General features: G+C 43.8%; 2 protein-coding genes across 2 annotated transcripts; one reads left to right on the top strand and one right to left on the bottom strand.

Moving 5' to 3' along the window:
• Positions 1–55: 55 nt before the first annotated feature.
• Positions 56–4,381, bottom strand: rpl27a (ribosomal protein L27a). Its single transcript, XM_030136270.1, has 5 exons — positions 4,215–4,381; positions 3,565–3,628; positions 3,410–3,485; positions 1,315–1,489; positions 56–227 (listed from the first exon to the last, which is right to left on the bottom strand). Exons 1-5 carry the CDS (start codon positions 4,368–4,370, stop codon positions 99–101), a joined length of 600 nt encoding a protein of 199 aa, XP_029992130.1. The 5' UTR covers positions 4,371–4,381; the 3' UTR covers positions 56–98.
• On the top strand, positions 3,493–12,535 carry LOC115420985 (tripartite motif-containing protein 66-like). Its single transcript, XM_030136634.1, has 10 exons — positions 3,493–3,548; positions 4,572–4,972; positions 5,776–5,955; positions 6,616–6,719; positions 7,261–7,426; positions 7,648–8,195; positions 10,879–11,002; positions 11,208–11,282; positions 11,418–11,570; positions 12,332–12,535. The coding sequence occupies exons 3-10, from the start codon at positions 5,797–5,799 to the stop codon at positions 12,533–12,535; spliced, it is 1,533 nt and encodes a 510-aa protein (XP_029992494.1). The 5' UTR covers positions 3,493–3,548; positions 4,572–4,972; positions 5,776–5,796.
• Positions 12,536–12,863: the final 328 nt, after the last annotated feature.

Below are 12,863 nucleotides of genomic sequence, written 5' to 3'. Positions count from 1 at the left end.
ATGAATCCTAAAACCCTGCATGTTTCCATGGTGATAAACCAGGCAGACACATTAATCCCATTTATACAGTTTATTCTGAAAAATCCCAGACAGGAGTTCTACGCCATCAGGACACAGGCTCCGCCCACTGACTTGATCTTCTCCTCAGCTCGCCGGCTGAAGAACTTGGCCTTGACGATCACCGGCTGTTTGGGCAGCTTCCCTTTGCCCAGAACTTTGTAGTAACCCTGTGGAGGAACACAGAGCCTGTTACAGACAGAACCGAGGAACCCGGGGAACTTGCACAGGTTCTATCAACATGGACAGGGTTTACATCAGCTGATCCCAGAGACTGTAAGGGTCCGCTAATAATCAGAATAAAAAACAAATCTGATTAAACAGACCTTTATAATAAACCATGGAAACATTCATTTATTTCTGCTCATGTCAGTCACATGACCAGTCGAACCTACTGGTCTGATGACACATCGTTTTAAGGAGATTTAAAAGGTTGGAATAAAACGGACACATTGTTGATCCAAACATATTTGACTCAGATCCATTGACTTTATTTCTCCATAACCTTTCATCTGTTATACATTTCTTCTTTTAACACCATTACCATGGAGACATGCATCCTAATTGTGTCTCATTGTACAATGACAGAATTCTATCGTCAGTGAAACTAATCTGATCAAATTTTTAATTTGATAATTGTACATATTTGTCATCTGTAGTATAGTTAACTTTTTATATGCATCTGTAGTTTTAGTAGTACTTTAGTAGTATATGTAAATTTCATTTTTACCTTGTAGCTTTAGTACATTCCTTACACTTTTCAGTATGGTGTGATATTTTTTATACAGTCCTTTTTTGCACCAGTTGTTTTTGCTGCTAAACAAATTTTCATTGTTGCTCTGACAAGTCCTATTCTATTTTAATCAGTGTAAATGTTTAACGGCCTCTGATTCTGGGTTTGACGTTGATGATCTTTGTTTTTATTTACCAGTTTTTTCACCTTCCATTTGACAGTGAACATGTAAATAAAGCTAAAACATAAACTGAATCGTTACAGCTTCATCTGGTTATCGCTCAAACTTTACTGGATCTCCATGAGCACCAGGAACACATCATTCATCTTCATGGACTTTAGATAAAGACTGTTTCACTGATTTTTTCCGGAACATGAGCAACATCTGCTTCTATTTCTGATACATGTCCAGGTTGTCTCCATCAGATCAGCACGTCATGAACCCACACTCAAAACCATCTGATGAATAAACTATGACCAGACGCCATCCAACGCGTCCACAGCAGATTCTGAGGTCGACTTACAGCGCGCACGGCATCGATGATGGGGGCGGGGCCATCGGGCTTCTTGCCATAGTTGAGCCTGGTCTGTTCGCTCACCAGCGTCCACAGCTTGTCCAGGTTGATGGTGGGACAGTGGGACGCGTTCCTCTTCAGGTGGTAGTGTCTCATACCCACCTTACCAAAGTACCCAGGATGGCTGAGGACAGACGAGGACATGGTCAGCTGTGGTTTGGACCAGACCAACAGAACATTCACACACAGACAGGGACGTCCGTTTGTCCACTACAGACACACAAATGACTGAAAACCATTAAAAACCAGAGAAAAACTGGGACGTCTCTACAGGGACAGATGGTAAAGACAGTTTTTAACAATAATTTTTACAGTGGATGCAGGAGTAAATATCACAACCCAGTCACCTTTAAACCACATAAACATCCCGTACATTCACTTCCCTCAATGTATCCTCATAGATTCACTTCCAATAATGTGCAATCAGCCTGTATGATGTGAATTATGTGCAATAAGTCATGCAGTAATCCTCTGCAGTCCCTGCAAAATTCTCTGTTCTTGCAATAACAACGCAATATTTATCCAAACATAAACGTATTTTTTTTTATACTTTCATAGATATACATACTGTTAATTAGCCTGGCCAACCATTTGGTTTTCTCAGTGTATTCAATACAGTCTGGAATTGGGCCAGTCGCTGTGACATAAGCACGATCTATTCCATACCGACCAATCACAAGTCTGGGGGGCGGGTGTTTTGCAATGCCTCATATCCACTGGATTCTTTTTGTCATGAGTCAAAGTCAGTTCGGAGTCTACAAATCTCTTTACAACTGTTGTCAATTGTTGACTTGATTAAAAAAAACAGGATTAATTACAGATTACATCTGTATTCTTAAGTTTCTCTGACAAAAGCGACAGTAAACATTCACTAAAGCTTCTACTTGACCACCACATGCCACAATGGAAACATGCTGAGGTTTGTTGACATTAGGGATCTGCTCGTCACATAATTACATCACATCCGTCTCATCTGCGATTGGTCTACACGGCACCTGTTAGTCCTGCCTTCACATTTGGATTCAAGCCCCGAGATTTCAGACAGATTTCTAATTGAGAAAGACGGATGGCTGGCCAGGCTAACTTAACATTAATACTATTAATATAGTGTCTATTCATATTTTATGTCTTAATTTTATTCTACTTTTAAATCAATTCTTATTTTATTTTTGTTAAATATTACATTCTATTTTCTTATATTGCTTTTCAGTTTTTGTAATTTTATATTTGTTCTATTCTTGTTTGTGATGAACTGGTGTTTTATTCATATTGCTGCACTGACTGGGGCAGGACTCCTAAATCCATTGAAAACACAAAGACATTAAACGTTATCCTGAACATTAGTACAGTTCATCCTAAACCTGGTCCATCATGGTCTGTGAAGGATCCACAACTGGTCCCTCAATTAAACTGGATACTTGTGGTTCCAACACAAACATGTCAGCACTTCATTATCTCTGCTGAGGAGGTTATGTTTTTGCTGGTGTTGGTTTGTCTGTCTATCTGTGTGCAAGGTAACTCAAAAAGTTATGGACAGATTTGGATGAAAATTTCAGGAAATGTTGATACTGGCACAAGGAACAAATGATAAAATTTCGGTGGTGGTGGGGGGGGGGCACTGATCTGCCTTGGCAGAGGTCTGCACTGTCCGAGTGCTTTTCTAGTTGACATTTACTTTTTTACCCAGTTTCAATTATTTTCAGACTCAAGTTGTAAAAATACTGATTCAGACAAAAGCAAACAACCTCTAAATACAAAAATTTGAAGACCAACTACCACTCCACCCTATATTCATCCGACAGACCCAACTTCAATACCAGTAGAACCTGAGTTAAAATGACTTTAACACCCCTGCTCTAAATATTCCACAAAAACACTATGTTTATGGTGAAATGTTTGGAAATCCCATGTTTCAGACACTAAAGCTCAAACACATGAAACACTGCCTTCATCATATGATCCGAGCCTCAGAACCTCCTGGGTTTCAGAGAAGAGCAGCGACACAGATGAGCTCCACAACCACAGTGTGGATGGATTCACTCACTATTTGTCGAAGTTGATTCTGTGGTGATGCATCCCACCGGCATTACCGCGGCCTCCAGGATGCTTCCTGTGTTTGCCTGCGGACGAACACATCATGTTAGCACGACCGGACCCGGTACCCCAGTGACAGGAGTATACAGGTAAACCAGGACTCACCAACGCGACCATGTCCGTGGCTCACGTGTCCTCGGAGCTTCCTGGTCTTGGTTTTCTTGGTCGGCTGTGAGGAGGAGAGGGTCGGTAAAGTTAGAACCACCGGTAACTCCACCGAGCGCCGGAGCTAAGGCTGAATTAGCGTCAATGTTTACAAACACACAGATGATTTGCTCCCGACTGACATTAAATAATTAAACCATAATAATGATGAATTCACCAAAAACGCCGAATAAGAAGAGTTAGAACAGCGTTAGCTTGGTGCTAGCATGCTGTCTCTAGTAGCCAAAGCTAACTCCGATTAGCAGCAACTCTACGGGGACATTTTCACTGTAACTTCTGCAGTTTCTAGATTTCTAAACCAGGCAAACGGTACCGGATTGTCAGTGGGCGGCTATTAGTTAGATAATGTAAATAATGCCATAAAATCTGCATGTTGGTGAACGCAGCTCAAGGCCCCATAGAACCGAACGAAACCGAACTACAAAGTCCACTATCACATAAAAATGACCGGTAATAACAGTCCACTATGGACCGGCAGGAGTGAGTTCACTGTAACTTAATGTCAGATCATAGTTTATTGTAAGGATAAACATGGATGGACACAGATTTCTACATTATTCCACCACACACGGTTCAGTTGTAGCACCTACCATCTTGGAGGCTAGTTGAAAGAGGAGCGAGATTTGGAAAACACGCGGTTTTGTGCGAGATTTGGGTCCCGACAACAAAGCGCAGAAACGCACAGCGACGCCCGGCGGTGGAGGACCGAACTGCAGCGACACTTCAGACACTGAGAGCAGCTTCATTAGCCCTTAGAGACCCAGACCTCCACCCACGGATGAAAATATCCACTGCTTAATGAGTTTAATGACTCATGAAGGAGATAAATGACAGCAGTGTCTAAGACATCTAATCGCTAAATGTTATTTAAACTTAATAAAGTTTCTGTCTGAGTTCATAACATAAAAAAATCCAAGTGTATTTTTTTTGTCAATATTCCATTCCAGACCAGGGTCTGCAGGGGACCAGGGTCTGACGAGGACCAGGGTCTGATGAGGACCACGGCCTTGTGAGGACCATGGTCTGATGAGCTCATAGCCTTGTGAGGACCAGGGTCTTGTGAGGACTAGGGTCTGATGAGGACCAGGGTCTGATGAGGACCAGGGTCCACATGTTTAACGGTCTCATCTGTTTCCTGGTTTGCGTCCTGGCTCCTCAGTCTTCAAAGGCTCCGCCTCCAGACAGTGGACGTGGTTTGTTGACTGATTTCAGTTGTTGGCTGTGAATCATCAAGGGGCTCTCCACCAATCAGGTCACCCGTGTCCCCCTTGACACCAGAGTCATGAGCATCGTCCTCCCTTCATCCTCATCCTCGCCTCACATCCACCTGGAGACCAGACCAACTCAGGTGAGTCCACTCACACCCACACCCACACCCACACCCACAGCTACAGCTACAGCCTCGCTCTGGTTTTCAGTCATCTGTTACTGATCTTTATTATTGATCCACAGCTTAAACCTGCTAGTTTGTTTGTATTTTATTAAAATACTTTGTTTTTCTCTGCAATAATCATTGATTAATTTATACCAAAACATAATGAACATGTTTCTCTGGTCGTTGCTTTATTTTATTTAATGTATATTTACATGATACGTGTTGTCAACATTCAATATTATTTAATCAGATTTGCACAAAGAGATTAAAACTGTAACTGTGATGTGTGATGCGTTCACTGACACTTATGGGACTTTAATCAGTTGGATGCAAAGCATAATATTTAATAGAAACAAATTAATTTCCATTGATTCAATCTTTCATTTTAGCTCTAAATATTTATCCAAATATTCAGATTAGTTCAGGGTCACATTTATTGCTATAATGATGATTTGAATTATTTTCATCATTTTCCTCCTCGTCTCCATCGTTTTTGTATTTAGATTCAAAAACTCATGTTAAATTAATTTAATTAAAAATTTTAATGGTCAAAGAATCATTAAACTTTATTTGTTAATGTGAATATTTAGACCATTTTTCTGATCTGACTCTTATCTCAGTGGTTTGTTCAGGTCCTGTCCGTCCGTCTGGTTGTTCCTTAGGTCAGAGGTCAGAGGTCGGATCCTGAGTTTGTGTTTGTTTGTGTGATTTGACGTCCCCGCTGAACACAGGAGAGTAAAACACTTCTCCTGTTTTTGTTTCTCATTTCACCCCAGAGGCTGTTCTAGATCCTGGAGATGACGGACCTGCCTCACAGACGCCACGGCAACCGTCCCCAAAGATGGGCCGCCCCATCGCCCCGGGCAACCCTCAGCAGACTGGAGCCCAGGTCACCCGAGACCAGACCGATTCTGGAAACCTCTGGCAAGGAGGGGAACGTCTCAGAGGAACCACAGGTGGAACCGAGGGTTATTATCAAGGACAGATTATGTTAAAACAGATCCACATTCATGTTAAAATGGTTCTGGATTTATGTTAAAATTCATTTGGATTTACATTAAACCAGACGTGGATCTCAATTGCTAAACCGTGTTGTTGATGTTTCTAAACTGTATGGACAAAAATATTGGGACACATCATGTCTACAGCCATAACATGTCCTGTTCATGATGAGTTGAAATATAAACATTAATATTTCCTAAAGTTTAATGGGAGATTTTTATTCCTTAGCGAGATGTGAAGAAAGTAGATGATTAGTTGTGGTAGAAAATTATTATTTACAGTCAGAATACAATAAATATTTTCGAAATTTAGGGGTAGAACATTTAAATTCATAGTTATGGATAAAAAAAAAAAATCAATGTTGAGAGGAATTAAGTAAAAACCATCTCTGAGGCATTTTAGAAGCAAAGATAACAATTTAAACCAAACTAACCAACGTAATGATATGCATCCCAATATAAAACTATATTATGACATTTGTCATCATTGTTTTGTATCCCAAACCATTGTGTGTGTGTGTGTGTATAAATATATATATATATATACACACACACACACATATATATACACATATGTGTGTGTGTACATGTATGAAAAGTGTTGTGCTGTGACAGGTGGACAGAGGTGGAGTCTATGAGATGGAAAATGAGACAAACCAGTTGGAAAAACGTCAGAGATGTCCTGAGGAAAACGTGAAGGCTTTACTGAAACGAATCAGGTAAAATAAAAGATAAGAACATCTCATGTAAATCAGATGACATATTGGAAACTGATTATGATAAAGAGCTGATCATTAAAGGACATTTTTCAATAAGTGAGTTATGACATGAAAGTCATGGATGCTGGTGTTAATATTTAAAAAAAAATCTGTATTTCTTCATGGGAAAAGGTTATAAAACTCCTCAGTCGAAGTCTGAAGTCATTCTGTCAATCTCCTCTAAACCACCAGAATCTAAACCTCCATCAGTCCAGAACACAGATCCAGAAGACCAGCAGCAGTGTTGAAGGACTGGATTTTGGTCCTGAGGCTGGTTCGGAAGGTCCTGGTTTCATTTTAGTCTTAGATAAAGAGGATTTTAGACCACCAGATGGGGTTTTGTTTTGGATCTAGTCTGCTCTTGGTCTTGGGCTCATTGGTTTAGGTGGTCTTGACTCCAGGTCTTGTAAAGTCCTGGTTTTTATCCTTCGTCCATTGGACATGAGTGCTGTGACTTCATATGTGACTCTGGTTCTTGATGCTTTTGTTGATTCTTCTCCAGGATCCATCCAGAAGCCCAGAGGATTCTGGGTAAGTCCAGCATTGCCGTGGTGAGCCTGGAGCGCCTGAACTTCCAGTGTGTGCCGTTGTCGTGTCTGCAGCCGGTGGTGTGTTTAGTCCGACTTCAGGACCGAGAGGTTGAAGAGTCCGGATCAGAGCCTCAGCAGGTAAAAGTGAGGACTAAGGAACGTCCTCCAAAGGAACCAGAACCATGAGTTGAGACGCGTTCACTAGCTCAGTTTTCTGACTTACGTTATGTAAATGACAACTGTAGAATTAAACCGATGTTAGAGGATCATTTAAGCCATCACAGAAAAGAGTTGAGAAGGAAAAGGTAACCCAGGTGTAAAAAACACCTGCAGACCTGTGTCTTGTTATTTCTTTGCAGAATGGCTGGAGTCAGAGCGAGGTGGACTTTGTTGAGTCATGTGATCTCAGCACATCAGAGGCCACACCCATCTCCTGGACAGAACCATTTTGTCCTGAAGAACCGGCTGAAGAACCAGAGCAGGACTCTGGCTTTGATTGCGAGTCGAATCCAGACCAACCGTACATCCTGTTGGATCCAGATGAATGGGATACCGGTGGGAAACCTGAGTCTGAGACATTTTACTTGGACCCAGACCTGGAGCAAAACCTAGTGATCCAAGTGGACCCCGAACCAGAGTCAGAACAGGACAGGTCCCTGGTACTGGAGGATGAGTCCAGATGTGAGGTAAACCTCGATGAGAAAGACGAGGCTGTGGATGAAGGTGGTCAGCGTTCGGAGGATGGCTCATTGGGTCCACATCCTGAGTCCAGATCGGGGATGGTGGAGGTGGAGAGTGAGGACTTCTGTGCAGTTTGTCTGAACGGTGGAGATCTGCTGTGCTGCGACCGCTGTCCTAAAGTCTACCATCTGGCCTGTCACATCCCTCCTCTGGTGGACTTTCCCTTGTAAGGACCGAGCAGGATGGACCCTGTACCCAGAATCTGATGGTCCACATACTGAGCACCTTAGATGGTCCACACACCAAGGACCTTAGGCCTTAGGGAGAGTAGATGTTCTGTCCATAAAACACTACTGTCTACTGACTATCACACTTTAATATGGTAGGCAGGGTGGTAGTTCAGTAGTCTGGTAGGGTTGGTAGTTTCTCAGGATGGTTTTTGGTAATTTCAGTCTGGTAGTTTGGTAGGCTAGTGGGTAAATTGGTTTAGCTGACTGGTGGTTACTTTGGTGGGTAGTTTGGTTATTTGGTAGACCGGTGGGTAGATGGGTAGTATGGTAGGTAAATGTCTAGGTTGCTAGTTTGGTAAGTAGGCTGGAAGTTGGGTAGTTCAGAGGGTACAAAGGTAGGTGGTTTGATAGGTAGACAGGCTTGTAGTTTAGCAGACCGATTTCAGAATATAGTAGGTAGGGAGCTTGGTATGCCAATGGATAGATTTATAATCTGGGAATTTGTTTGATCGGTAGGATTTTAGCAAGTAAGCCAGTAGTTTGGTAGTTTCGTACGTTGCCTCCTTAGCTGGTGGGTAAATTAGTAGGCTGATAGTTTGGCAAGTACTGCTGTAATTTAACAGATCTGTAAGTGTAAACATACCTCATTAGTCCAGTCAGTAGTGTGGTAGGCTAAGCATTTGGTAGGTAGGTCAGTTTGGTTGGTCAGTGGTTTGGTTGGTAGGTTAGTTTGGTTGGTAGGTCAGTTTGGTTGGTCAGTGGTTTGGTTGATAGGTCAGTTTGGTTGGTCAGTGGTTTGGTTGGTAGGTCAGTTTGGTTGGTAGGTCAGTTTGGTTGGTCGGTGGTTTGGTTGGTAGGTCAGTTTGGTTGGTCAGTGGTTTAGTTGGTAGGTCAGTTTGGTTGGTCAGTGGTTTAGTTGTTAGGTCAGTTTGGTTGGTCAGTGGTTTGGTTGGTAGGTCAGTTTGGTTGGTAGGTCAGTTTGGTTGGTCGGTGGTTTGGTTGGTAGGTCAGTTTGGTTGGTCAGTGGTTTGGTTGGTAGGTAAGTTTGGTTGGTCCGTGGCTTGGTTGGTAGGTCAGTTAGGTTGGTCAGTGGTTTGGTTGGTAGGTCAGTTTGGTTGGTGGTTTGGTTGGTAGGTCAGTTTGGTCGGTGGTTTGGTTGGTAGGTCAGTTTGGTTGGTCAGTGGTTTGGTTGGTAGGTCAGTTAGGTTGGTCAGTGGTTTGGTTGGTAGGTCAGTTTGTTTGGTCGGTGGTGTGGTTGGTCAGTGGTTTGGTTGGTAGGTCAGTTTGTTTGGTCGGTGGTGTGGTTGGTAGGTCAGTTTGTTTGGTCGGTGGTGTGGTTGGTAGGTCAGTTAGGTTGGTCAGTGGTTTGGTTGGTAGGTCAGTTTGGTCAGTGGTTTGGTTGGTCAGTGGTTTGGTTGGTAGGTCAGTTTGGTCAGTGGTTTGGTTGGTAGGTCAGTTTGGTCGGTGGTATGGTAGGTAGGTCAGTTTGGTTGGTCAGTGGTTTAGTTGGTAGGTCAGTTTGGTTGGTCGGTGGTTTGGTTGGTAGGTCAGTTTGGTTGGTCAGTGGTTTAGTTGGTAGGTCAGTTAGGTTGGTCAGTGGTTTGGTTGGTAGGTCAGTTTGGTTGGTGGTTTGGTTGGTCAGTGGTTTGGTTGGTAGGTCAGTTTGGTTGGTGGTTTGGTTGGTAGGTCAGTTAGGTTGGTCAGTGGTTTGGTTGGTCAGTGGTTTGGTTGGTAGGTCAGTTTGGTCGGTGGTGTGGTTGGTAGGTCAGTTTGGTCGGTGGTGTGGTTGGTAGGTCAGTTAGGTTGGTCAGTGGTTTGGTTGGTCAGTGGTTTGGTTGGTAGGTCAGTTTGGTCAGTGGTTTGGTTGGTAGGTCAGTTTGGTCGGTGGTGTGGTTGGTAGGTCAGTTAGGTTGGTCAGTGGTTTGGTTGGTCAGTGGTTTGGTTGGTAGGTCAGTTTGGTCGGTGGTGTGGTTGGTAGGTCAGTTTGGTCGGTGGTGTGGTTGGTCAGTGGTTTGGTTGGTAGGTCAGTTTGTTTGGTCGGTGGTGTGGTTGGTAGGTCAGTTTGGTCAGTGGTTTGGTTGGTAGGTCAGTTTGGTCGGTGGTGTGGTTGGTCAGTGGTTTGGTTGGTAGGTCAGTTTGTTTGGTCGGTGGTGTGGTTGGTCAGTGGTTTGGTTGGTAGGTCAGTTTGTTTGGTCGGTGGTGTGGTTGGTAGGTCAGTGGTTTGGTTGATAGGTCAGTTTGGTCAGTGGTTTGGTTGGTCAGTGGTTTGGTTGGTAGGTCAGTTTGGTCAGTGGTTTGGTTGGTAGGTCAGTTTGGTCGGTGGTGTGGTTGGTCAGTGGTTTGGTTGGCAGGTCAGTTTGTTTGGTCGGTGGTGTGGTTGGTAGGTCAGTTTGGTCAGTGGTTTGGTTGGTAGGTCAGTTTGGTCGGTGGTGTGGTTGGTCAGTGGTTTGGTTGGTAGGTCAGTTTGTTTGGTCGGTGGTGTGGTTGGTAGGTCAGTTTGGTCAGTGGTTTGGTTGGTAGGTCAGTTTGGTCGGTGGTGTGGTTGGTCAGTGTTTTGGTTGGTAGGTCAGTTTGTTTGGTCAGTGGTGTGGTTGGTAGGTCAGTTTAGTTTGTGGATGCTAACTACTATGTGACGCCTGTCCAGTGTAAATACTGAAGGAGGTTTCGTTTTGCCCACAGAGGCGACTGGCTGTGTACCCTTTGCAGACCTGACCAGGACTCTGCGGACATTTACGACTGTGAGAACGTTCACTCCTGTGGTGGAAGCAGAGCCCCATACACCCTGTCCAACCAGGACCAGAGGGTGAGTACACTGAATGCTAAAGTCACTACGACAGAGTACACACACAGTTAATGGTAAAAGCACAACAGTTAAAGCTCACGTCGTTCTACCTGATTCATCTGCTTCTTGTCCAACATCCATCAGCTCGTTAAACCATTTACTGATGAGTTACTAACATTTAGAACTGAACAGAGCATGATTACAACCATCTGTGATGTTTCTGCAGAGATGTGAGAAACTGACTCTGCTGCTGTACAGTCATCTGCTCAGCGCTCCATTCCATGACCCGGTCAGTCCTCTGGTAAGTCCAGAACCACCATGAACTGAAGTCCAGAACCACAATGACACCAAAACAGAAGTAAAACAACCTCCTCAAACAGAGAACACACTGGTTCTTTATATGTCAGTGTAACTGTAACTGTGATCTGATCTTCAGGCCCGCAACTACTACCAGATCATCAGAAGGCCCATCGACCTGTCGGTGATCCGCAGGAAACTGAACAAGAACAACACTCTGCACTATTTTACCGCCGAGCAGTTTGTAGACGACGTTCTGCTCATGTTTAAGAACTGCTCCACATTCAACTACGTGAGTTATGAGGATGAGGAAACACTGGTATCAGACTGAACAACTTCTGCAGAAAATGTCAGGTGGAATCAGTTTTATTTATCCATTGGATATCGATCACATTTATTCCAGTTCCAGTCTGTCCATGATAACCAGTCTGGATGAGCCTCTCATAGATCCAGTAGAATATAGATCAGGATGCATTTTTAAACCAAAAGAGCATGTCTGTGGCCCAGCCCAGTCACCAGAATAAAAACAAAACACCAGACTTCTATAGTTAAATACATCATGTTCATACAAACAGTCAGTTTGTGCCACAGCCTGGAAGGTTGATCATGACTTTCCTTTAGGAAGCGTATGTTTTTAATATGTGTTTTGAATAGAATGCTGTTGGGTACATAGATCAGGTCATCTGAGGATTCAGTCCTTCAGTGTTCAGACTGAGGGACAATGTGGTCCAGTCTGATCCAGACCGGATTAGAAACCGGATCACTGATGTGTCTGTAAAAGGTCAGTGCTGCTCTACCGAACAGACCATACGTACAGAAAACCACAGGTCTGATCCTTTAAACCTTCTGTAAACCACTTCAGAAGTCTTTGAAGAGGTAAAAAGACACAATTCTGCCTTTAAACTGACTCTTAATCTACTGTCTAATGTTTACTTCTCCAGTGCTCTCAGTTCATGATGCGTTCGAAGTCCTATATCTGTGGATGAACTCAGGTTGAATCTCTGAAAACAGCTGATCTCTGCTGGATTTCCTCCTTCTCATTTATCTTCGCAGCCGGACTCAGAGGTGGCCCAGGCCGGTCGAAACCTGGAGCTGTTTTTCTTGAACAAACTGAAGGAGGTTTTCCCAGAGAGGACGTTTCCATCGGCCAGTCAGGACCGGATGGACAGAGCCCGTCTCCAGTGGACGAACAGGAAGAGGAAGGAAGGCAGCAGGAGGAGGAGATGTGTGTTCACCGGCAAGAAGTACTACCTGTAACCGGACCCACCTGGACCTGTAACCAGATCCAGCTGGACCTTTAACTGGACCCACCTGGACCTGTAACCAGATCCAGCTGGACCTTTAACTGGACCCACCTGGACCTGTAACCAGATCCACCTGGACCTGTAACTGGACCCACCTGAACCAGATCAACCTGGACCAGTAATCAGACTCACCTGGACCTGTAACCAGACTCACCTGGACCTGTAACCAGACTCACCTGGACCTGTAACCAGACTCACCTGGACCACCAGGTTAATGGAGTTTCTGAACTGAGGGTTGTCATTATGTGATCATGTAAAAACATTGAACCGTTTCATAATAA

This window comes from Sphaeramia orbicularis, chromosome 6 (assembly GCF_902148855.1).
Source record: "Sphaeramia orbicularis chromosome 6, fSphaOr1.1, whole genome shotgun sequence".
NCBI classification, from domain to species: Eukaryota; Metazoa; Chordata; class Actinopteri; order Kurtiformes; family Apogonidae; genus Sphaeramia; species Sphaeramia orbicularis.
This window is presented reverse-complemented; position numbering and strand designations above follow the sequence as displayed.

What these genes read in the sequence shown, in the direction of transcription:
- rpl27a (XM_030136270.1), bottom strand. Translation starts at nt 4,370, where the DNA reads ATGAAGCTGCTCTCAGTGTCTGAAGTGTCGCTGCAGTTCGGTCCTCCA. An exon ending in CCACGGACATGGTCGCGTTG is followed by an intron (nt 3,486 to 3,564) that starts GTGAGTCCTGGT and finishes GTTCGTCCGCAG; the next exon opens with GCAAACACAGGAAGCATCCT. An exon ending in AGAATCAACTTCGACAAATA is followed by an intron (nt 1,490 to 3,409) that starts GTGAGTGAATCC and finishes GTCTGTCCTCAG; the next exon opens with CCATCCTGGGTACTTTGGTA.
- LOC115420985 (XM_030136634.1), top strand. Translation starts at nt 5,797, where the DNA reads ATGACGGACCTGCCTCACAGACGCCACGGCAACCGTCCCCAAAGATGG. An exon ending in ATGACCCGGTCAGTCCTCTG is followed by an intron (nt 11,283 to 11,417) that starts GTAAGTCCAGAA and finishes TCTGATCTTCAG; the next exon opens with GCCCGCAACTACTACCAGAT. An exon ending in ACTGCTCCACATTCAACTAC is followed by an intron (nt 11,571 to 12,331) that starts GTGAGTTATGAG and finishes TTATCTTCGCAG; the next exon opens with CCGGACTCAGAGGTGGCCCA.